Genomic DNA, 23,432 nt, shown 5'->3' with positions numbered 1-23,432 from the left:
AGAGGCCCACAAGGGTCCCCTCACCCCAGAGGATGACATAGGCCCAGGGACTTAGAGGAAGAGAATCCAGGCCATGATGCCAAGGACCTGCTGGGTGACCTGGGAAAAGCCTCCTGCCCTCTCTGGGCCTCAGCCTCCTCGATGAGGGAGTCGCTCTGACCCTCCTGGGCTGTTTCCTATACAGGGCCGGCCCCACCTGGGTTAGAACCTTCCATGGGGTCTCCACAGCCCCCTGTCCTTCCAGTAAAGCAATGTAGAAGCACCCCCCACACACACACCAGCCGTGAACCCATAGGACCTGGCACAGTGTCCATCACACAGCAGATGAACACACACAAATGAAGGAACCAGCCCCAAGGCTAGAAAGAATCTTCCAGTGAGTCCTGGCTCATGACATCTTAGGCCAGCTTTTCCTCAAGAGGATTCTGAAGACCAAGAGCCCCGAGAGAGGCACCATGCAGAGAACCACGTGATCAATCAGGCTTGAGAAGGGCCCTTCCCCTCCCCAACTTCAGAGCTCACTACCCACCAGGCACTGAGCTAAGCACTCGCATACCATCATTTAACCCTTATACCAACTGTCACCTACAGAAGAGAGACCTGAGGCTCAGAGAGGGGGAGTGACTTACTCCAGGTCACAGAGCAAGGAAGTGCACCGCTGAGTTTCAAACCCAAGTGCATCCAACTCTGTAGACCATGACCTTAGCCACCACGTTGCCTAGGCACCATCACTGCAGGAGGGCACGGAGCATCCCAGGCCCCCCAGGTCCTCCCCTGGCTGTGCTGCCCGAGGGGTGTGGGCTGAGGGGCTGAATCAAGGAGCAGGGGATGGTGGAGGCGGGGTTGCACCTAGGACGTACCCAGCACGCTAAGCTGCACCAGCTTTTGGTCTCGGCCAGCAGCATTGAGGGCCTCACACATGTATATCCCGGAGTCCGACGGCTGTGCACGTGCCAGCTGCAGCGTGTGGGTGCCTGCCATAGGGGGGTGAGGAGCCAGCCCCTCGCACCAGCAAACGCGCCAGCCCCCAGGTCCACGCCCTCCCAGGCTCCCAGTCCGGGCCCAGGCTAAGGGAAGCCACTCTGGCTCCCCACAGAGCTGGGCCCCAAGCCTCAGTTTACCCACCAGGCAGGAGAAAGGCCTCTTCTCCCAGGGAGAGGGCCCGGCTGTCCTTGTACCATGTGACCTCGGGGCTCGGCTGAGCACGGACATCACAGGAGAGGGAGACGCTGCTATTGAGGATGGCCGTGACCTGCTCCGAGTTCAGGCCTGCGATTCGTGGTGGCACTGTCCCCGTGGCCACCAGGGTAAAGAAAGACACTTGAGAATGTGTCCCAGCAGAGGAGCGGGGAGCTATGGAGTGACACAGAGGGGCTCTGCGAGCTCCTAGAGCTTCACCCGGGCGCAGCTGCAAACACCGCTGTGCAGCAGCCACTATTTGTCATAAGTACGTCACAGATGAGAACGCAGGGACTCGGAGATCAGAGAGGGAGAGTGGCTTCTCCAGGGCCACTCAGCTGCTCAGTGGCAGAGCCAAAATATCAATTCATACTTGAGTCCTAGACTTTCATTTCTGAGGCCACAGCTGCCCCACATCTAGAGGCAGAGCTCACGGCCACTGAGGTGCATGTGTCCCAAGAGTGCAGAGGGCCGCCGCTGGGGCGGTGAAACCCCCCAAATGGGTGACCCCTCTGAGCTTGTTTCCACAGTTATAAGATTGGGCTAACCTCCTACCCCATGCCAGGTACACAGTAAGTGCTTAATAATGGTGTTGTATGGCCTCAGAAGAGGCGTTTCCTGATTGCCTCCTAGTGGGGTTGGTCTTTAGTGATCAGGGTTCCCTAAATGCTCTCTGGCCAAGCCAGAATCCCAGAACTCTAGGTGTAGCCCTGGGGCCTCGGTGGGGGTACAGGTCGAAGCACCGAGGTGGTGCCCGTCTGGGAGGGACCAGTGCTGTGCCTGCCTGCACGGATAACTCACGGAGCACGCAGAGCAGGCCCACAGCACCAGCCCCTCCTCGGCTGGGGAGCCCTGGGGGACCGCTGGCTTGGCCCAGCTCACCTTGCACCCTGAGGGTAAAGAGCTTCTCCGCGGAGCCCGCTGGGTTCTCGGCCACACACATGTAGCTGGCAGCGTCTGCCACCTCTGCTGTGGAAACCTGTGGGCACAGGGAGGGGTGCCTGGGACTTGTCACAGGCCTGACGGCTCTCAGCCGCCTCCACAGGAACTACTGTGAGGGCTCCCTCCCACCGTACCACACACCAGGAGGACCCCCTCAGAAGGCCACCTTTGTCTACGTGGAGCAGCGCTTAGGGGCTCCACTGATGGGCATGCACCCCCCACGTCCATCTAAGGCTATCTGTGACATGTGTGGGTGTGGGTTGGTGCTGAGTGATTCCCCGTAGAAAGCGAGATGGTGACAATCGTCTCCCCCAGCCCCGAGGAGGGCTGCTCTACGCTGTGTGGGGCTCCAGGGGTCCAGCTGTGTCTGGACGCTGGGTAGCCGAGGGTGCTGCCCAAGGTCCTACGTGCTGGGCACGGCTGTGTCAGAGGCCACTCCCACAGAACGCCGCCCTGTGCCGCCCTGGGCTGTAGGTGCGGCACGCAGGCGCGTCCTTTTCGGGCATCACAAGAATTTCTGGGTGCTTATGTGAAGCCCTGTGCCTGCCAGCGAGGCACACTATGGTGGGCTGAATTAAATCCCAGGGGCTCCCGCATGCCTTCAGGCAAACAGCCTCGTGTGGCACAGACAATGGCAGCTCCTTGGTTCCCAGACAAGCAGTGCTGTTGCGTAGCCGCTGCCTTTTGCCGCGTCGCGGGATGCCCTGACCTGCAGGACTTGCCCGTCCTCCAGGACCTGCAGCTGTGGGCTCGGGAAGAAAGGCAGCCCGTTCTGGAACCACGAGACGGCGGGCGCGGGGTTGCCCACGGCCGGACACCGTAGGCTGACGGTGCTGCTGGCGTTGACGGTCACCTCCTCCACCAGCTCCTCCATGTCTCCCAGGATCACAGGCGGGGCTGGGGTTGGGGAGAAGAGGGTGAGGGGCAGGCAGCCTTCCTGGGAAAGGTCCCTGGGGGTGGGGGTGGTTGGTGGAGGCGAGAGCAGCACTTGGCTCCAGGCACCGGCTGGGGCTCCTGGTGCCCTTCTCAACACCCCCTCCCAGGCTCTGATGCAGCTAAGGATTCTGTGGCACAGAGAGGGCTGTGAATTGCTCAAGGTCACACAGCTAGGAAGCGGTTCACTTGGGATTTGACCCCAATCCTCTTTGATTTCAGAGCTCAAGCTCGTAACCCCTACAGTATCAACCTCCAAGTACAGCCAGGCTGAACATGGTCTCCACCGTGACCCCCTTCCGGGAAGGATCTCATGGGGCCTGCAGACCTGAGACCCCCCGCGCCCAGGCCAGCCACTCACTCAGCACCATCAGCTCGTAGTGCAGCCAGTCCTCTCCCACCTCATTGGAGGCCTTGCACGAGTACCTCCCGGCGTCCTCCACACGTACCAAGGGGATCTGCAGGACCCGGCCTCCTGTGGGGACGGGGGACAGAGGACTGAGAAAGGGCCAGGAGGGGACCTGGGACATATCACTGCCCCCCGCCTGTGAAATGGAGAGACTCCGCCTGCGCTGCCCAGCTCACGGGACGAGGGGATCACACAAAGCGCAGGAAGGCTGCTGTGTGCCAGGCCTGGCCACGCATTTCCTGCTCCGACTCTGCTGTAGACACTTCCCTGCTACAGATGGAAACGCCGAGGCTTCCCAAGGGCGCCCAGCAGCACTAAGCCCAGCTCCTGGATGAGGGCAGAGGGAAGGCCAGCAAGCTGGGCAGGGGCTCTTAGGAGACCAAGAGGCAGCTCCGGGCTGTGGCGGTTGGGCGTGTGGGGTGTTGGGGGGTGTCACCTGGGGCCCTCTGTGATCCAGTCAGCCAAGGCCAGACCCTGGCATCTCTGGGGGCTGGAGTTGGTCTGAAGCAGGGGCCAGGCTAGAGTCACAGTGCGCTTACATTCTAGGTTGGGAGAGTGTTGGCCCAGGCTGTGGTGGCTTGTGACCAGCGTTAGGAGCAGGGGCCCATTACATGCAGAACCAGGGGACAGTGGCCGGGATTAAGGAGGGAGTGGCTATGGTTGAGGGTCAGTTGATGGGTGAGGTTAATCTGTGTGCTCAGGATTAGGAGCCCGTGGCCAGGGTCAGAGGTCAATGGTGGGGTTGGGGGTTAATGGCTAGGACCGGGGGTCAGTGGTTCTGGCCAGGGTTCAGTTGATGGCTGCAATTAACCTATGGTCAGGGTTTGAGCCAGGGATCAGCATGTGACTGAGATCACTGTGTACCCAGGTTTTGGGTCAATGTCCACATCAGAGGGCAGTTTAAGAGGTCAGTCCCGGGGTTTCTGACAGGAGCAAACAGCCGTTAGTAAACGTCGCTTCTCCCAGATCTCTAAGAGGCCGCCTTCTTTTGTAAGCACCAAAGTACAAACCCTGGAATGACCCTGCGCCTCCACAGGCCCGTGCAACCCACCTTATCTCCCCTCCTCCACCCCTCCCCGACGGCCCCACCACTGGCCCAAGCCTGGCAGAACACGGGTGAATCCTAAGCCAGGAGACCACCGAATCCCTGTTCCTGAGACATTACAGTGCTCTGTGCCTGGAATTCCTCCCAGCTCTGGTCCACCCAAGGGGCTGGGTCAGCACCCAGGGAAGACAGATGTTGCTAAGCCCTACGCCAGAGCCTTTTAATCCAAAATCATCCTCAAAAAAACTATTTTAAAAATGATTTACTCTAAAAACTATTTTAAAGCAGTAAAAAAAAAAAAAGTCACATAGCCATGAGCATGGACCCCAGGGTGGTCCTGAGCCCAGTGAGAGGTTCTTCCATGTTAGGGTCAGATGCTAATAATAGAAACAGTTCCCCCTCCAGAGAAAGGAGCCAGCTTTGGCCGTTATTTCAGGACACCACAGATCTTGAAGCCCAGAGGTGGGCACGGCCCAGGCGAGAACTTCTGCTCTAAAAACTCTAGCCCCATTTTACAAAAAGCAGCTCAGGTCCAGAGTGGTCCCGGGTCCTGCCCAAGTTCACACAGCGAGCAACACACAGGAGCGCTCAGAGGACTTGTGGGAAGGCAGGCGCGGGGACCAGCTCTGATGTGAGTATGACCCTGGTGTCTGCCTACAAATGCCCCAACTTCTCTGCCTACCTTGCAGAACAGACACCCCGTCCGTGGCCGAGAGGGGCTGGTCTTCCCTGTACCAGGTGAACTCCGGGGGCGGGACGGCGTTGGTGTCACAGTGCAGGTATGCGGGGTTGTTCTCCACAATCTCCTGGTATTCCGTCACCCCACCCCGGGCCTCCTCCTCCCGGGACAGGAACTCGGAGGCTGCAGTGGCATCACCCACATTCTGGAACATGGGGGGCACTAGGAGGGCACAAAGCCATTAGGACGCACAGCTGAGGGATGGGGAAGCACCTCTGCGTGAAGTGAAGAGCCTCTCCAGCCTCCCCCAGGACTAGAAATCCCACCGTGAGAACCAATTCCTTGGGTCAAGGCGTTTTTTAAATTCACTCGCTCCTTCAACCAGTGTCTACAGAGCAATTACTCTGCTGGGCACCCGGATAAGGTCCCTGCCCCCCCCCCACTCCTGTCTAATGGGCTCAAAAACCTTCTCGTGACACGATGCTGTTTTTCAGAGGAGGAAGGCAGATGCTCAGCTTTAGCCGGTTTGTTGACTGGAGCCCAGAGGCACAAAATCATCAGCTTTTAGAACTGAAGGAGCCCCTCATGGCCACTGGATTTGATCACCCACATTTTACAAAGGCAAAACCAAGGCCTAGGGGGGCAGTGATGTCCCCAGGTCAAGAAGTTAGTTAATGAAAGAGCCCAGGCCAGGAGTCCAGGGGCCAGACCTGCCAGACGGTGGTGAGAAAGGGTACAGGCAGCTCGGAACAAACAGTCCTGCCAGGCCACTCCAGAAGCACCTACGCTCCCCACCGCCCGCCGTGCCACCCCCAGTCCCACTGGTCCACGCTCCCTCCGGGCCCTGCTGGCCCCCACACACCCTGGATGAGCACGTTGAAGTCCTGGTCATCCTCTCCAACCACATTGCTGGCCACGCACAGGTATCGCCCTGAATCCGAGACCTGAGTGGGCTGAATCTGAAGCAGCCGCCCTTCACCCAGGATGTGGAGCCGCTCGTTGGGGGTCATGGGCTGGGGACAGGAAAGTGGGGGACGGGGATCACAGATGAGGGGCAGAAAGCACCCACACAAGTGTACTGCGATTTTAATAAAGTTTTAAAAATACAACAAAATGACAGGGCACCCTGATACTCGGTAAAACCAAATCCATAGAACTTAAAAATTGGAAGAGAATTAAATGGGTGAACACAGAGTTTACTGTTGATGACATCTGCTCCATATTCCCTAAAAAAGTAAGATTTCTTATTAAAATGTAAAGGGTGAAACAGGGCCCAGGCCAGCTCTGGGGCCAGGTGCTTTGACTGTCTTTTCTGAAAGGTTCCAAGCAGAACCAGGGGGACCCAGAGGTGAGAGCCTGAGGCCACCCAGGGGGTCCTGCACTCACCCGTCCATCCTTGTACCAGCTGATGGTGGGCGGGGGTGCGCCCCAGCACTCACACTCCAGGGTCAAGGTACTGTTGACTTTGGTCTTCACTTCCTTCACACTGACCTCCCCCGTGGGGTCGTCTTTGGAGATGGAAGGGGGGACTGAAAACCACAAGGGGGTCTGAGGAGCAGGGCTGAGGAGGGGGTGCTAAGACCCTGCGCTCACCCTGTCCCAGGGCAGTCCCAGGAATGGGGGGCCAGCTCTGGAGAGTAAAGGAACAGAGACATGGAGACCAATCTCCTCCTGGGGCTTTTCACTTAGGGACGAGAGCGTTTGCCAGCGATGGTTATGGGACGGGGAAGATCTGAGGCAGGGGGATTCCTGAGGTGACCTCTGGGGGCCTTTCTGGGGCTCCCAGGTCTAAAGTTGCAGAGCCTTTGGTTGCACCACAGCACAAGTGGCAGAAGGAAGCCAGGACTGGTGTGGGTCTGGGCATCGACGTGGCCCAAGTCCTAAGTCACCAGTCCCTCCTCCTAGTGTCCTTGGCCCTAAAATGGGGAATGGCCCAGCCGGCCCAGCTGCCTGGTGACTGTCAAAGAAGACAAGTCACATAAAGGTGCCTGGGGTGTCAAGTGTGGCCCAGGTGCCAGGGTCCCAGGGTTCCTCCTGCCCACCCGGCCAGTGCCCCACAGGTCCCCTGACTCACTGAGGACTTCCACGTGGTAGTTCTTCATGGCCTCCCCAAGCTCATTGGTGACCACGCAAGTGTACTGGCCCGCGTCTTCCTTTTGGGCATTCAGGATCTGCAGCCCGTGGGTGCCTGCTTAAGGGGCAGTGGCCAGGGTCACCCCCAGGCATGAGCTCAGGCTCACCAGTCCCTTCCTCTGACCCAGCCCAATAACATGTCGCCTCTTCCCTCACTCCTTCCCACAGAGGGCATCACCTGGGAGCAGCTGGATGTTGTTCGAGGCCTCAAATGGGGTCCCGTCCTTCATCCAGGTGATGGTGGGGGAGGGGAAGGCCAGTGTCTCGCAGATCAGAGAAATGGGGTTGTTGATGGTGACGGTCACCTCCTCGTCTGCAGTGTCTTCGGTCACCCCCAGGATGGTAGGAGCCACTGTGTGGTGGGGGGCAGAGAACAGATCCCCAACCCCAGGCCTGAGGATCTGGAACAGTCTCAGGCCCTCATGCTTAGCTGTGGTGCTTTTGCCATTTGCGTTACACAGATGGGAAACTGAGGCTCAGAGGGGCCCAGGCACAGTGCAGTCAGACATGAATTCAGGCCTGGGTAGCCCAGAGCCCCGGCTCTCCACCACTAAGCAATACCCTAGGGCAGGGGTCGGCAAACTGCACCTCACATGCCACATGCGGCTCTTTGGGTACGTTCCGTCTCAAAAGTTTTCCAACCCCTGGAAGAGCCAATCCTGTCCCTCACAACAATTTAAAAATTATTCGAGAGCCATAATATATTTTTACATAATCACCATTATATGAATAATAGCCTTTATTTTTTATTTATTTATTTATTTTTTAGCTGAGCCATCCCGCCACCTGTTGGCAGCTCACGGCTGCTCAGCTCGGGCTGACTCAAACCACTGTTGCTCAGAGCTCAAACTCTTGAGCGAGCTCTTAACCAACTGAGCCACTCAGCCGGCCCCTGAATAATAGCCTTTAAAAATTTTATAGGGCCGGCCAAATGGCTCGTTGGTTAAGAGCTTGCCCAAGAGTGCAAGCTCTGAGCAACAGGGTCGCCGGTTCGATTCCCATATGGGCCAGTGAGCTGTGCCTGAGCTGAGCTGCCACTGAGCTGCCAACAGGTGGCAGGATGACTCAGCTGGTGAGAGCACGTGCTCCTAACAAGAAGACTGCCTCTTTGATGGTGGGCTATGCCCACCCGCAGCTAAGACTGAACTCAGCACCTTGAGCTGAGCTGCCGCCTGGATGGCTCAGTGGATAGAGCATGCGCTCTTAACAACAAGGCTGCCGGGTTCAACTCCCACATGGGATGGTGGCTACGCCCACCCGCAACTAATTGAACATGGCACCTTGAGCTGACCGGCGTGACTGGACTTGGAGCTGAGCTAGCTGCGCCCTCCACAACTAAGACTGAAGGACAACAACTTGGCTGTTCCCCTTCCCCAATTCCCCAACACTGTTCCCCTCCCCCAATTCCCCAATAAAATCTTAAAAAAAATTTTATAAATGAAACTATGATAGTTTTATTTTCATTTTCAATTTTACTTCAGAGCCTGCGGCACGTGAGATGCGGTTTGCTAACCCCTGGCGGCTCTTCCATCTCAAAAGTTTACTGACCCCTGCTCTAGAGGAAGCTGGATAATTTCTGCCTCAATTTCCCCAATAGCCTCTTAGCATCTAGATTATCTACTGATGTAACCAGAGCCTTCTCAGTTGTTTACGTTTCCAATTTGTACCACTCCCTGAGTGGAGGGTGGAATGGGAGGTGGAATTCTGTTTCCTGTTGAGTAGAATTTCTCTTGCTGTTTTCATTAGTCCTAAAATTCCCTTTCAGCCCCTGCAGGTGACTCTCCCTTTGACCACTAGCACTTTTATTCTTTCTTTCTCTATTTTTTAAAAAGATTTCTTTTTTTTTAATTGGGGAATTAGAGGAAGGGAACAGCATTGGGGAATTGGGGAAGGGGAACAGACAAGTTGCTGTCCTTTTGTTCTTCAGTCTAGTTGAGGAAGATGTCGCTTCACTGGCCCATGTTGGTATTGCGATCATTGAGCTCTTCCCGGGGGGTGGGGGAGGTGGTGGGAGAGGAAGTTGCTTGCCAGCCATTGGATGGCTGCTCAAGGCGGCTCAGCTCACGGTAGCTCATGAAAGCTCACGCCCGCTGCCGGCCAGCCCCACTGCAGCCTACACTGTGGCCAGCGACTCACAGCAGCCCAGGTCCAGGTCGAGCTGTTGTTCACCATCTTAGCTGTAGAGGGCGCAGCGTCACTGGCCCTCATGTGGGATCCGAACTGGGGCCCTGCTGCTCAGAGCTGGCGTCCCAAGCCAACTCCTAACCAATGCACCACTCGGCCACCACCAGCACTTTTAGAAATAGATTTTATAAACCGGTCTGTGTCCCTCTCATTTTCTAGATCCCCGCTTCTCCAGCCTAACAAGACAGTTGGTGCAGCATCGCCCTTGGGAGACGGGCAGGCTGGAAGAGGTCTTGTCACCTCTCTAAGCCTCAGAGCTTCACCAGTGACATGGGGACAAGCACATTACCCATCTGTTAGAGCTGTTGTGAAGATTCGACCAATCAGGCCTGTCCAAATGCCTGGCTTTTGATAAATGTTCAACCAATATAGCCACTATTATTATTTTTGTTGTTTTGTTGCTGAACTTGGAGAAGTGGAAGGAAATACAGTAGAGTGCTTTGTGGGAAGCTGTCTGTCAGGAGCTGGTCACCTTGGTTCTTCCTCCTGCCAGCATCCAGGGTGGCCAGGAGATGCCCAGCACTTACCCAGGACGCTAAGCTGGAAGTGCTTGGTCTTCTCCCCCACGGCATTGGCTGCAATGCAGGAGTAGTGGCCGGCACTGGACAGGTTGGTCTGGAGGACCTGCAGGAGGGCTCCATCTGGAGAAACGTGGTAGGTGTCTCCACCAGTCAGCAGCTGGCCATCTTTGAACCACGTGACCTTGGGCTGTGGATGGCCTGTAAGCAGAGGAGACAGGCAGGTGAGAGTTCAGCAGGATTTGACCAGGTCGGCCCAGAGGTTGGAGACGCTCCAGGAACGGGCCGGGGACATGGCTTCTCCAACTCAGTCCAGAGGCCCATACAACAGGGCAAGGCACAGAAGCAATCTCCACACCCAGCTGGGCCCTTTCCTAAGTGGTTTGATTGCCTTTTCCTTACCAAGGAGTGGGCAGAGATGGCGTGGTACAGACAGGCAAGAAGAAAAGCAAGTTATTCTTTCCATCCATCCATCCATCCATCCATCCGTCTGTCCGTTCATCCAAACATACATACATATATACATATGCACACTTATCCATCCACCTAGCCATCCATCCACCTATCCATCTATCCATCCATCCATGCATCCATGTATCCAACTGTCCATCCATCCATCCGTCCACCCGTCTATCCACCCATGCATCCATCCATCCATCCATCCATCCATCCATCCATCCATCCATCCATCCATCTATCCATCCCAGCCCACACGCATTAATGGGAGCCTACTGTGCCAGGCACTGCAGGAACCACAGTGACAAGATAGCCCTTGGGTCCTCAAGGGGCTCAGACCCCAGCTGGGGTACACAGAAGTCACAAGGCCACTCTGTCCCAGTGTGCTCAGTGCTGGGGCGGGGAAGCATGGTGGAGGCCGCCAACGATGCCTGAGGAGTCAGCCAAAGACTCCTTGTGGAGGCTCCTGGAAGCTGAGGTCTGGAGCCAGGCGAGGAGCGGGGAAGCGTGTTTGGGGCAGAGGCACAGTGAGTGCAAAGATGAGCAGGAACGTGGTGCCAAGTCCAAGATGTAGAGAGACGCTCTGGGGAGCAGCGGGGCTGGGGGTAGGCAGGCCAGATCCCCAGCCTCCTGCCTGTGAGCTGCCTTCTCGCCCTTCTCCCAGCCCTGCCATGTGTGTGGCCCTTACCTGTGGCGTTGCACGTCAGGTGGGCTGTCTGTCCCTCAAGGACCTTAACTGCCTCTTCCAGGTCCTCGTTCTCGATACTGGGAGGAACTGGGAGAGGCAGGGAGACGGATGGTTACTGAACAGGGTTGGCCCACTTGGGCTGAACAATGATTAAGTAGAAAACCAAGAGCCCACAGCATCTTCAGCTTCCTGTGCCGTGTTTTCCCCATCCCCTCATGCCTGCTCCCACAGGGCGGTGAGCTTAAGAAACATTTGCTGCTGGCTCAGGGAAGTGCCAGTGCCATTGGGTGGCACTGAAAATATCTGCCCCCTTCCACTCTGGGTTAGTCCCTGTTGTTTCTGGGGAAGTTCCGTGGCAGCCTCAGAGCAGAGATTGTTAATGAGGCAAAGAGAAGGAGCCTCGGGCCCCCCCTCCTTCCTGTGCTGGGCCCCCTGCCACAGCCCATGCCCTTAGTCCCGGACCCTACCCCCGGAAGCTCCCAGGCCGGGAGGAAGAGGATTCAGGGTCTGCCCACAAGAACGGCGCTGTGACATACCCAGGACCTCCACGCTGAAGTTCCTCCGCACCTCCCCGGCCTCGTTGCTTGCCAAGCATGAGTAGAGGCCTCTGTCTCGCTCCTGTGTCCGGGTCACCTTCAGCATCCAGCCACCTGGGGTGGGAGGGCAGTGGGCTCCAAGCACAGCTATGAGCAGCCTCTGTCCCAAACTGTGCCCAGGCTGTGTACCAGGAGTTATAATTAGACGTGTATGTGTCTGTCTCTCCCAGCATTCCATTTCTTAGATGGGAAAACTGAGGCCCAGGAGGGTAAATAGATGGAGCCCCCTGGACAACAGGGCAAGCTTGAGACCCTGTTCTGGTAAGAAGGATCTGTCATCTGGCTACCCCCATTTCTGGGGATTGGCTGGGGCTAAAAGGACAGCAATGGGCTTTGCAGTTCTGGCCTAGGTCAGACCCCCCGTACTACTCTGATGCACCCTGTAAAAGGCCACTTTCTCTCGAGGCCCTTTCAGAGGCAAGCCAGCTCCCCTCAGAAGAACCCAGGGATCTTCTAAGATCAGCTCAGAGAAGGCGCATACACAGGACACAAGTCATTACTGTTGTTCCTGCACCCGGGGCAGACATCACTAATCGATCGCCGTTCTTCTTTCTGCTGGGCCCAGATGCAGTCCCTGAGTCCATATCATCACAATGCACCTGGCAGCCCCCACTTCTGTGCTCAGAAGTGGTGCACAAGGGGAAGTTTATTTTCCATCCCAGCTTTGGAACAATTGAAACATCCCTGTGTGGAATAACTGATGGGTCACTGAGGCTAAGCTTCAAGGCACCTTGAAGTTCTTGCAAGATTTGGATGGGACACTGCCTTTTGGGCCTCAGTTTCCCCATTTATATGCCAGCAAGAACTATCACAAACCAACTGTGTGAGGAGGATAAATATTCAGAGGAGAAGGTGCTTAGATTAGTACTTCCAAAGGCTTGTTACCATTCTGTGAGATGTTATCTAAGTGCCATGAGAATTTTTGCTGCAGGACTTATCAGAGCCTTGACTATGCAAATGGTCACTGTGAATCTCTAGGAGGGGAGCATAGTAGGAAGCCTTTTCCAGACTTATTTAAATCCATTTTTTTTTCCTGGAGCACATTACCTGACCAGTGTTTTGAGGTATACTCTTAGGGGACCAACAGCTGAAATAGTTATCCCAACCAGGCCCGGCAGCTCAGGGCATGTGATGGACAGGGGCAGAGGCAGAGGGCCAGACCTGATAACCAGATACTTCCCTGGCTGGCACCTTACCTGCTAAGAGGTAGGTGTCCTCCCCAGGACCAATGGGCTCCTCCCCTCGGAACCAGCGGACCCCCGGAGGTGGGATTCCTGTCGCTTCACAGAGCAGTGTCAAGGGGCTGTGTAAGGCAGCGGTGACGTTGGTCAGTGGGTCCAAGTCTCCAACGAGCTCTGGGGGAACTAGACACAGAGAAGAAGCCTCATTCAGGACGAATGCTCCTTCCTCGACCCCTCACCGACTGCCCTCCCCGAGGACCCCCACTCTCGTCAGAAGAGTCCGAGGAGCAGAAGTGACAAGATCAGAGCTGCTCCCACTGAAGGGAGTGAGTGGTGGCCACAGGATGGGCTTTGGCATCATGCAGACACCTTGGGCCTCAGTTTCCCCAACCCCTCGGAGGGATGCCAGGATTCGACAAGGATGTGTGTAAAGCGCTTAGCAGACTGCCTGGTACGGAGCTGCTGCTGAGCGAGGGAGACTGGAATTAGAGAAAAGGTGAACACAGACGCGTTCCCTAAACCCTCATATCAGAGGTAAGTGGCTACTCTGCAGTTTCTAAAGAATCCACTCGCAAATGATGGCACACTCTGTCAGGCAGGGGTGCGCGGGCGAGGTGGGGTCCCAGCCCACTTCTCCCACCTCACCTCTTACCTCTCTCTGCCTTCACGCTGAGGCATACAGTAGAAGCTCAATAAAGGATTGAAATCACAAGTCTGTGTCACCCCTCCAGGCCTGTGGGGAGTCTGTTCCTTCAGCCTGGCCCACTCCTCCCCTCACCCCAGCACCTCGCTAACCCTTGCTCAGCTTTGACATTTCAGCTAATAGGTCACCTCCTATGGGGGACTGCCCTGACTTCCCACGACAATGTTCAGGGTCATCCTGGTCCCTCACGGGCCCCTGAACTCCCCCATCAGGTGTGGGTCATGCAGGAGAGAGACCGATCCCAGTGGCCAGAACAGAGTAGGGGAACAGTAAACAACGGAGAGAGGGCGGGACGGAGGGACGGCAATCAGGGCTATGTGAGGCCAGTCCTGATTTGAGAGCAGTGTTGGAAGTTTTCCCCAACAGCAGCCCTCGCTAGAAGCCTGACTCCTGGGAGAACAAGGGGTGACACCAGGAGCACAGCCCAGAGCTGTGCCTGGAGACTGAACTGATCCTGGCCTCTCTGATCCAGCCCTGCTGGAGACTGAACTGGCCTAGCCTTCTCCCATCCGCCCCCCCCTTTCCTGCTCTCCTCCAGCAGGCCTTCGGTCCTCACCTAGCACGGAGAGTGCAAACCTCCTCTCGGCCCTCCCAGCCACGTTCTCGGCCACACAGCTGTAGCGTCCGGTGTGGGCAGCCTGCGCCTGTTCCACATACAGGCTTTGATTCTGGTTCTGCAACCGCAGGCCAGGCTCCGCTCCCACCGGCTGGCCGTCCCGCTCCCATGTCACCCTGGGTGGAGGTTTCCCTGTGACGTTGCATTCCAGAGTGGCCTCCCCATCCTGGACCACGGAGACTGGTGTGTGTGGCTCCTGGGGGCCAGTGATCTGAGGGGGAACTGGGGTGGGGAGAAGGCACATTAAGGAAAGCTGCTCTGGCTGCCGGGCATCAAGCATTCGTGCCAGGCTCCAAGCTGGCTCCCACTTAGGCCTATGTTCCCCGTGGCCAGGTGACCTCATCTCTCTGGACCTCCATTTTCCATCCCCATAATGGGGTCATCACAGTACCCCACAGCCCCCTCTTCCCCATCCTGGGAATTCTGTGGGGTGCTGCTATTTGGAGAACAAGCTCAGATTCGTGAGGGGTTTTCCTCCTAAGAAGCCAGAGATTTCCTGGAGCTTAGACAGCCATTGGGACTGGCTGGGGGTGGGTTACTCTCCCCTAAAATGCTTTTCTTGGTTTTATTTTTCTAGAATGATTTTTATAAGGCTGGGCTATTTCATCACTGCAGGAGACTTGGGTTTCTATTATACATAGGAGCTTCATAGAAAGTGTATATTTCTTTCAGTTTCCAACTGTTTCAAGATGTGTTTTTTTTTCCCCTCTTAGCCATTGGGGGTTACTTGGAGTTATGTCACCCCTCGTTCATGATTGGGTCAGGAGCTGCAGGAAGCTGATTGGGAGGGACAGTTAATAAAACGCCAGTCATCCAAGAGGCACCGTGGAAGTGTTCTCATAGCGCTGTTTCTGTCTTGGCTCAGATTCTGAGGCCAGATCCCCAGCCTCCTGCCTGTGAGCTGCCTTCTCACCCTTCTCCCAGCCCTGCCATGTGTGTGGCCCTTACCTGTGNGCTGATTGGGAGGGACAGTTAATAAAACGCCAGTCATCCAAGAGGCACCGTGGAAGTGTTCTCATAGCGCTGTTTCTGTCTTGGCTCAGATTCTGGGGGATGAGGTCTGCCCTGCCAGGGTGCCTGGCTGCCCACCCTTCTGGCCCTTTCTGCTTGGTTCAGGTCACCCCAGCCCGGCTCACCATGCACCTCCAGCTGTTGGTCCTGACTGCTAGTTCCTGCCACGTTGCTGCACTCGCAGGTGTATGTTCCCTCCTGGGCTGGCTGGGCCCGCCCCAGGTACAGCAGCTGCCCCACAGCCGACACCTGCCCGCGGCCGGCCCCCTCCCCAGGCACCGGCTGACCTGGAAGCAGCAAGAAAAAGCCCCTGGTTCCCCGTCTTTCCACCTGGAACGTTTGTCCGCCTACCATCCTGGCCAACTCTTCCTGCCACTACTCACCCTGCCACTGCGACGTCACCTCTGCCGGGAAGCTCCCCTAAGCACCAGCTCTGACCCTGGCACTCTTCTGAGCTCCCACAAACCCTGAGCTTCTCTCCATCACAGGTTTGCCTGCAGGTGTCCCCCCTGAATTCCGCCCCAGACTGGGCCCTCTGGGAGACCAGACCCTGCCTCACTTTCCCCCTGGGATCCTTAGGAGGCTCAGGGCCTGGCACATAGTAGGTCCTCAATGGAGGCTAATGAATGAATGACCCATCCATCTAGCCACAGTGGCCTGGGGAGGAACACCAATCAGTGGGTACCACTGGCCAATCAGTGGCAACGAGAAGACCCTGATGCAGGGGAAGGATTCTGTGAGCCTCAAGGCATGGGATTCAACACTAACCTCAGTCATCCTGTACCTGTGTATAGAGGACCCGCCCTCGGGGCAGTCATCCGTCAGCTCGTGTCCCAGCAGGGGGTGCCCTCGTGGCCACTCGCTCCCTCCCTCCTGCACCCTCTTCTCCGCTGGCCTTCTCCCTTGATCTCAGCTTCTCCTTCCCCTCCCACCAGACCGCTCCTCTGAGTTACATCACCCACCTCCGGCTGCCCGCTAGGCATCTGACAGGGTGTCTAACAGTCGTCTCGAAATTAACATGCCCCAAACTCCGGGTCTGCCCCCCAGACCTGCCCCACAGCCTCTCCATCTTGGTGAAGGCTGCACCACTTGCCCGACTGTCAGGCCCAAACCCCATGTCAGCCCTGCTCCGTCTCCTTCCCAGCCCCCCAGCCGCCCCTCAGGAAGTCCCGCCTAGCCCCACCCTCACTGCCCCACACAAGGAGGCTGCTCCCTGCCTTCGCTGGGTGCCCCCCACTCCAGAACCTGGCAGAGGTGCAGATGGGTGGGCTCTGGCCCTTCTCTCCTCAGTCCCCAATCTGCTGGGCACCCCAGCCCCTTCCCAGCCAACAGCCCTACCGTCCTTCCTCCAGGAGATCTTGGGGAAAGGGACACCCCAACATTCGCAGGACAGTCTGGTGGGGTGCCCCTCGGTCACAGTCAGGGTGATGGGCTCCCGAGAGGGGAACACTGGAGGAGCTGGGGAAGAGAAGACAGGCGTGTGAAGGAAGTGGTGGGCTGGGAGGGGCAGGGACGGGGTGGAGGAGGCCGTACCCGGGATCCCAACAAGGCAGCGCTCCCCCGGGGCATGAGAGCCACTTCTGGGAGGGGCAGGGAGAGGGGCTCCAGCCCAGCCCAGGGGACCCTCACCCCAGACGATCAGGTTGTAGTGCTTCTCCGAGTGGCCTGCCTGGTTCAGTGCCTCACAGGTATAGCGACCTGCGTCCTGCACCTCAGCTCTGCTCACCTGACAGAGAGCAAAACAACCCATCAGCAGGGGCAGCACAGAGATGGGGTTACCCCTGGACAGACTGTGTGACCGTGGGGCTGTGTCTCAACCTCCCCGCCTGGAACCTGGGGGCAATGGTAGCACCTCCTGTACTTCCTACCCCATGAAGTTTCCAGAAGCCAGTGCCTGTGGTGGCCTGACATGGCTCAGGGACATGGAATGGGCTCCCTAAATGGCGGCCCTGCCAGCTTCACCCCACTTCACATCCACAGCCCAGCTCTGTTCTAACAGAACAGCCCAGAGGAGAAAGTGGAGAATGAAGAAGGGTGGGGTGGAGGGGGCCCTGTCCTCGGGCGCCAGGCCCTGCCTTGGTGGCTGATGGAGCTGGGCTGCAGCTTTGAAGAATAAAGGGGGGGGAGAGGCAGGCGTTCCGGGCAGGAAACCAAGCGGAAGTGCTCAGAGTTGAGAATCATCATATCACAAGGTGTAGAAGGGTGGGAGGAGGAGCAGGCTGGGGTGGAAGGGTCTCCCCAACAGCTGAAGGGGTACCTCACAGGCATTCTCTCCAAGGATTCTCCCAGCCGCCCCAGAAAAAAGGTGCCAGTGTGTTTACAGGGGAGAGCCCTGAGGCGAGTGTGGTCAGGACATTGCCGAAGGTGGCACAGCCAGAGGAGGCAGAGATAAAATTTAAATCCAGGCTTAATCCACAGTCTCTGACCCTCGTCACCCCCACCTTGCTGGGCCAGATGCCCGGTAAAGGCTTAGGAACAAGGAGTGGAAAGCAGGCGGAAAGAGGGTGGCTCAGCTTCGGGGAAGGCGGGGTGCGGGGGAGGTCCCTGAGGGAGGCGCTGAGGGCTCACTCCTGAGGCTGCACCCCCTGTCCCCATTTGGCTGGAAGCAGCTCTGACGGGGTCAGGAGGATGTGCCCTGACGTAGGGCCCAAAGGGGCCTGCACTGAGCAGAACTGATGCCGGCAGGGGCCCCCACAGCCCTCCGCCCTCCTTCCCCACCCCCGCCCGGGGCTCAGCTCCACTCTAGGTGGAGGCCCTCAGGGGCTGCACACCTCCAGCAAGGCCTTGTCTGCGGAGAGGCGGACTCCAGGCCGCAGCTCCAGGGGCCGGCCATCTTTCCGCCAGCTCAACACGGGAGGGGGCACGGCTTGGCTCTGGCACTCGAGGGCCACTGACTCATTGGCCACCACGGACACATTGGCCACCACGGACACGTTCAGCTCTTCTCCGAGGATGCTGGGAGGCACTGAGGAGGGGACAGGAGAGGCTGTCTCAGCAGGTGGGTGGGACCAGCAGAGCAGGGCTGTGACCTGTGGCCGGCCCAGCCACACCCAGCAGCCAGGAGCCAACACCAGGGGATGGCAGTTACCTCGCCATTAGGATGGGGGCTGCCCTGAGCTGCAGCCCTCTTATCCACCCCTCAGTGACCTCTGAGATAATCTACAATTATCTCAGAATCTTTTAAAAATTACTAATATTTTAAATTTTTTAAAGGTTTTTAAAAAGCAGTTCCCCTAGGCATTCTTTCCCCGAGACAAAAATAACCTGTGCAACGGAGGGGTAAGGAAGGCAGGGCCCGGAGTCAGCGCTCCGGTTGGAGCCCTACATTCCTCCACGCGGTCACTATGTGGGGCCCTGGGGACGTTACTCAGCCTTTCTGGGGGTGACAAAAGTACCCACCTGGTTGGGCTGCTGGGACATAAAATGCAATGACACAGGTGAACGTTTGGGCACAACACCTGTTAGCTATTTTCATGACTCTCACAACGGGGAAGGGCTGGGGGTGAACGCTTCCTCACCCCTCCTACCCAAGGCTCTATATTCCCCGGAGTTCCCTTGTACACCTCCGGAGACCCCCACAAAATCCATATGCGGAACAAGCTTCCTGAGTGTAGTGAATCTCGTGACAACCTAACGCCATCTTTGTCCATTTCACAAATAAAGAAATGGAGGCAACGTGACTGGCCCCAGGTCATGGAAGTAGGAAGTGACGGAGGTAGGGTTTGAACCCCAGGTCCACGACACTCCAGAGCAGGTGTTCCTAACCACTACCCCACACCGCCTTTCCCAAATGGACTGTTGCCTTCATTTGACCCAGGACATCAGGCACCTTCCACCAAGTTCCCTGAACTTGGAGCTCCTGACTGCGAGGGACCGCCCGCCTGCCCACCTGTCCACGATGTGGGGGCTCACACTCCAACTGACCCCCACATGAAGGCAGCCAGTGTCAGCACCCACCACCCCCTCTCCCTCTGGATATGGCCGGGGATGTCCCCAGCCCCACCTTCTTGAGCTGCTGGCCTGGACCAGGTGGCCTCCCCAGCCTGAGACTCACTGTGGACATGGAGCACGACGTCTTGGCGGTCCTCACCCACTGCACTCACCGCCACGCAGGAGTAGCTGCCAGAGTCGGAGGCCCGGGCACTGGCCAGCGTGAGGACGCGGCCCCCAGGGAAGACCTGTGCCCCCAGAAGGAAGCCCACATGAGCTTATGCACCTCAAGGGTCAGCACCCACACCTTCCCAAGCTGGCCCTGCTGCCGGGCATGTGAGAGCAGTCTGCTCCAGACCCCCAAAGCCCCCCAACACAGGGGAACTGGGAGTGGTACCCAGACCTGGGGACCTCTGACAGCTGGAGGGCCATTGCATCGGTCCCCCGAGAAGGTCCTCTAGAGCTTTGCTGCGGCTAGTGAGCCCTCGAAATGGGGCTGGTCTCCAAAGTGTAAAATACACAACAGATTTCAGCAAGTTAGTACAAAAAGGCCATGTGACGAAATGATACTTTTCGGATATATTGGGTTCATGTATTGTTGGATATATTGGGTTAAAATGTATTATTGAAATCGGTTTCTTTTTACTTGTTTTAATGCAGCTACTTGAAAACCTGAGCCATGCATTGTGTTTCTGGAGACCGCGTGCTCTAGACGCTCCACTCTGCAGCTCACCTACCTACTGCTCTGGGCGATCTTGCTTCTCCCTCACCCTGGAGCTCCCAGGGCCTGACCTCAGCTCCCAGCACCCCCTGAGGCACCAGGGAAATAAGCGGGGGCCACCCAATCTACTGACCTGGAGGCCAGAGGTCCCTGCAGCGGACACGGGGTTTCCATCCTTGAGCCACATCAGCATGGGGCTGGGGGTTCCGGAGGCATTACAGGTCAGCCGGACCGGGGCGTTGAGCAGCACGGGGCCAGGCAGGCTGGGTGGCAGTGTGATGCGGGGAGGCACTGCAGGGCAGGGAGACACAGAACATAGGCTGAGGCCCACTGAAGGCGAAACGGGGGGGGCCCTGGCTGGGCACCCCCACAGGCCACCAACAAAAGCACAGGGACAGCCACACCACTCCACAGTTCTCAAGGCTGCTCATGTCATCCTTTCAGCACCACCATGAGGCCTCTACAGCTGGGAAACAGTTCAGAGAGGGCAAGTCACGTGCCCAGGGTCGAGCAGCTAGGAAGCGACAGAAGCAGCACTTGTTTTTGGGCCTTCTGGTCAGCATTAGGTCATTATCCTGGGGATGGTGTGGGGTAGGAAGAGCTGAAGACCCCCAGGCAGGTTTTGTGGTCCCCCTCAGAGGTGTCAGATGAAACAGTACCCTGTAGGCAGCCCCTCTTGGGCAGAAAATGACCAGAAGATTCCATCGTACCCGGGAGACACAAGCCACGAGCCCAGGGCTCCAGCCTCCTGCCCAGCTACCCTCTGCTCTTAGCATAAAGGCCCAACCCCTCTAGCTTCCATCTGGCCACCACCTGGACCCACCTCCCTTTGCTCTGTCAACTTCAGGCCCCCAACCTCCTTCCAGTTCCTCCAATTCCCCAGGTCTCTGCAGCCTCGGGCTTTGGCACGTGGTCTCTATTTAGGCACCCAGCTCTCCAAGACGCCTCCCAGAGTCCCCAGGCCAGGTCAGTGCCCGGTTCCAGGCACTCAGGTGTACCTCACCTTTATGAGCTCTTATCACAATCGTCAGGAAACAGTACTTTGGATAATTATCTAGTTACTACAGAGAGCTCCTGGGTCCGTCCTGCTCAGGACTGCAGCCCCAGCGTCTGCCCCAGAGCATGTCCTCAATAAACATGGTTGGTTAGATGAAGGAATAGATGGTTGAATGAATGGAAAGGTGGATGGGTAGACAGATGAATAGTTAGACGGGTAGATGAATGGCAGAGGATTAAATGGATGGCTAAGGCAATGAATGGACTGTTCCCATGCATAGATGAAAGGAGGGATGATGATAAATAGAAGGAAGGAAGGAAGGAAAAAAGAAAGAAAGAAGATGGATAGATGATGAATGGAAGGAAAAACAGATAGATGGATGAATGGATGATGGACAGATAGGTGATGGATGGAAAGGAAGGAAGAAAGGATTAATAAATGAGTGGATGATGGATGGATGCATGGATGGATGAATGATGAATGAAAGGAAAGATGGATGGATGGATAATGGATGGGTGGAAGGAAGGAAGGAAGGAAGGAAGGAAGGAAGGAAGGAAGGAAGGAAGAAAGGAAGGAAGGAAGGGCGGGCTATAAATGGATGATGGATGAAAGGAAGGACGAATGGATGGATGATGGATGAATAGACTGATAGACAAATTGATGGGAGACCATGTTTGGAACTTTATTTCCAGGGCAGCTCACCATTGACCCGTAGGCCATACTGCAGCTCTGTGTCGCCTGCCTCATTGGATGCCACACAGCGGTAGCTCCCAGCATCAGAAAGTCGGGCTCGCTCAATGAGGAGAACTCTCCCATCAGCGGACACCATCACTCCCTTGCGAGCTGAGACAGGCTGGCGGCCCTTGAACCAGGAGATAGCTGGGAGAGAGAAGAGAGATGCAAGGGGTCCTGCCAGCCCTTCAGACTGTGCCTGTACAACGGGCATCCAAGAGAGGCTCCCAGGGTGGCCACGTGGTGTGCTTTTGTTTCAGGCACTGGGGAAGGCCAGAGTTCTCCAGGAAGGGGGCGGAGGCAGAGCTCAGGGCAGAGAGGAAGCCCCAGCGGGTGGAGGCTGTGGCAGCCAGGAGCAAGGAGAGTAAAAGCCAGCCCGGCCCCTGCCAGGAGACTACTCATGAGGGAAAGCTTTAGAGAAGAGTCTGGTGTACCCCCAAAACAGCAGCCTCGTGAGTATGGACTAATTGGATCTTCAGTTTCCTTACATCCGGCCAGGGCCCATCCGAGAGCAGGGTTTCCCCTCAATGGGAGGGGGCAAGTGCCTCCAGGGTCCACTACCCAAGCAAAGCAGGGTGGACATGGCTCAGATGGGGGACAGGAGATGGCACCCCCCCTCCTAGGCCCATCCTGACTGCTGAACACACACCTAGCCCCAAGCTCCCAGCCCTTTCCTCAATTGCTGATCCAGAGAAGAGGCCCAGATGGACAGTGATTTGGGGGTCCTGGTCCCTGTCCCCAGCCCCGGGGCAACCCTGTGAAGTTACAGCTCTGAACAGAAGACCTGAGGTTTGCTTCCGACACCAGCACAAAGGCTCTGGGCCCTGGAAGCGACTGGCACGAAATGGGTACTGAGTAAACAGCTGTTGAGACGGAAGAGAGAAAATACAAGAAACAGGGAGACGGGCCTGCAGACTTCATCGTGTTTTGTCCACAGCCAGAGTGGTACCTAGGGCACTGGCCAGCCTCACTGATGGGGAAATGGGGCCAGCGGGCGGTAGCTTTCAGCCGAGAGAGGGGTCTTACCTGGAGAAGGCACGCCCGAAGCCAGACACTCCAAGGTCACTGAGGCATTTTCCAGCACTGCCTTGTTGACAAGGCCAGGCTCAATGTTGGGGGGCACTAAGGGAGATAAGCAGCACCCTGGCTTGGTGGGTATAGGCTCCAGTAGTTCAAATCTCAGTCATCCCAGGTGCCCCTCCCCAGTCTTCCCAAATGGCTCATGCCCTCTGATCAAGGAACCCCACTCCTGAACCGAGGGCAAGAAAAAAGGCACATGGGCTACAATCTTCATAGCAAACATACAACAAGGACCACCCCAGTGCCCACCCCCAGGAACAGCCGACACTCAGCATAGCAGGGAGGCAGAACCCCAGACAGCCACGAAAAGTGACAAGCACAGGGATTTGCCCATACTACAAAGATGTGAAGGAACCCCCAAAACAATTAAAACAAGCAAAGGTAAATATGATTGCGGACAAGGGCGTCCTCTAAAAATCCTGCAGAAAACAACCAAAAGGGGCCACAGAGCAAATGAGTTTCCACTTCTAAAGTCAAGTGCATGATTGAGATTTTAAAACCCCGCCCTCCTCCCCAACCCCCCACAGCAGCCCCAAGGGCCCTAAAGGGACCGCCCACCATCCAGCGCCCATGTCCTCACCCATGACCTTGAGCACCACGTCCCTCTTGCTCTCCCCAGCCAGGTTAGTGGCAGCACAAGTATAGACACCTTCATCCCTCAGGTCCACCTTCTCAATCTAGGGCCGGGAGGAGGGAGGA

At 56.9% G+C, this 23,432-nt stretch overlaps 1 protein-coding gene across 1 annotated transcript in view; it reads right to left on the bottom strand.

Annotated features, from left to right (window-relative positions):
• HMCN2 (hemicentin 2) overlaps positions 1 to 23,432 on the bottom strand; it is a 159,733-nt gene that overhangs the window by 45,967 nt on the left and 90,334 nt on the right. The window contains exons 36-59 of the mRNA XM_019641692.1: positions 23,314 to 23,410; positions 22,680 to 22,775; positions 21,624 to 21,800; positions 20,058 to 20,215; positions 19,328 to 19,451; positions 18,045 to 18,238; positions 16,903 to 16,999; positions 16,612 to 16,731; positions 15,399 to 15,560; positions 14,203 to 14,484; positions 12,959 to 13,126; positions 11,703 to 11,816; positions 11,167 to 11,253; positions 10,032 to 10,223; positions 7,499 to 7,672; positions 7,262 to 7,375; positions 6,574 to 6,716; positions 6,050 to 6,200; positions 5,191 to 5,409; positions 3,416 to 3,529; positions 2,831 to 3,018; positions 2,062 to 2,158; positions 1,126 to 1,287; positions 880 to 974 (exon numbers count right to left, since the gene is read on the bottom strand). Of these exons, the coding sequence (XP_019497237.1) occupies positions 880 to 974; positions 1,126 to 1,287; positions 2,062 to 2,158; positions 2,831 to 3,018; positions 3,416 to 3,529; positions 5,191 to 5,409; positions 6,050 to 6,200; positions 6,574 to 6,716; positions 7,262 to 7,375; positions 7,499 to 7,672; positions 10,032 to 10,223; positions 11,167 to 11,253; positions 11,703 to 11,816; positions 12,959 to 13,126; positions 14,203 to 14,484; positions 15,399 to 15,560; positions 16,612 to 16,731; positions 16,903 to 16,999; positions 18,045 to 18,238; positions 19,328 to 19,451; positions 20,058 to 20,215; positions 21,624 to 21,800; positions 22,680 to 22,775; positions 23,314 to 23,410 (3,525 nt within the window). The remainder of the gene's footprint in view (positions 1 to 879; positions 975 to 1,125; positions 1,288 to 2,061; positions 2,159 to 2,830; positions 3,019 to 3,415; positions 3,530 to 5,190; positions 5,410 to 6,049; positions 6,201 to 6,573; positions 6,717 to 7,261; positions 7,376 to 7,498; positions 7,673 to 10,031; positions 10,224 to 11,166; positions 11,254 to 11,702; positions 11,817 to 12,958; positions 13,127 to 14,202; positions 14,485 to 15,398; positions 15,561 to 16,611; positions 16,732 to 16,902; positions 17,000 to 18,044; positions 18,239 to 19,327; positions 19,452 to 20,057; positions 20,216 to 21,623; positions 21,801 to 22,679; positions 22,776 to 23,313; positions 23,411 to 23,432) is intronic.

Source organism: Hipposideros armiger, unplaced genomic scaffold (assembly GCF_001890085.2).
Source record: "Hipposideros armiger isolate ML-2016 unplaced genomic scaffold, ASM189008v1 scaffold_3, whole genome shotgun sequence".
Lineage (NCBI taxonomy): Eukaryota > Metazoa > Chordata > Mammalia > Chiroptera > Hipposideridae > Hipposideros > Hipposideros armiger.
Note: the sequence above shows the minus strand (reverse complement) of the source record. Positions and strands in the feature narration are given on the sequence as shown.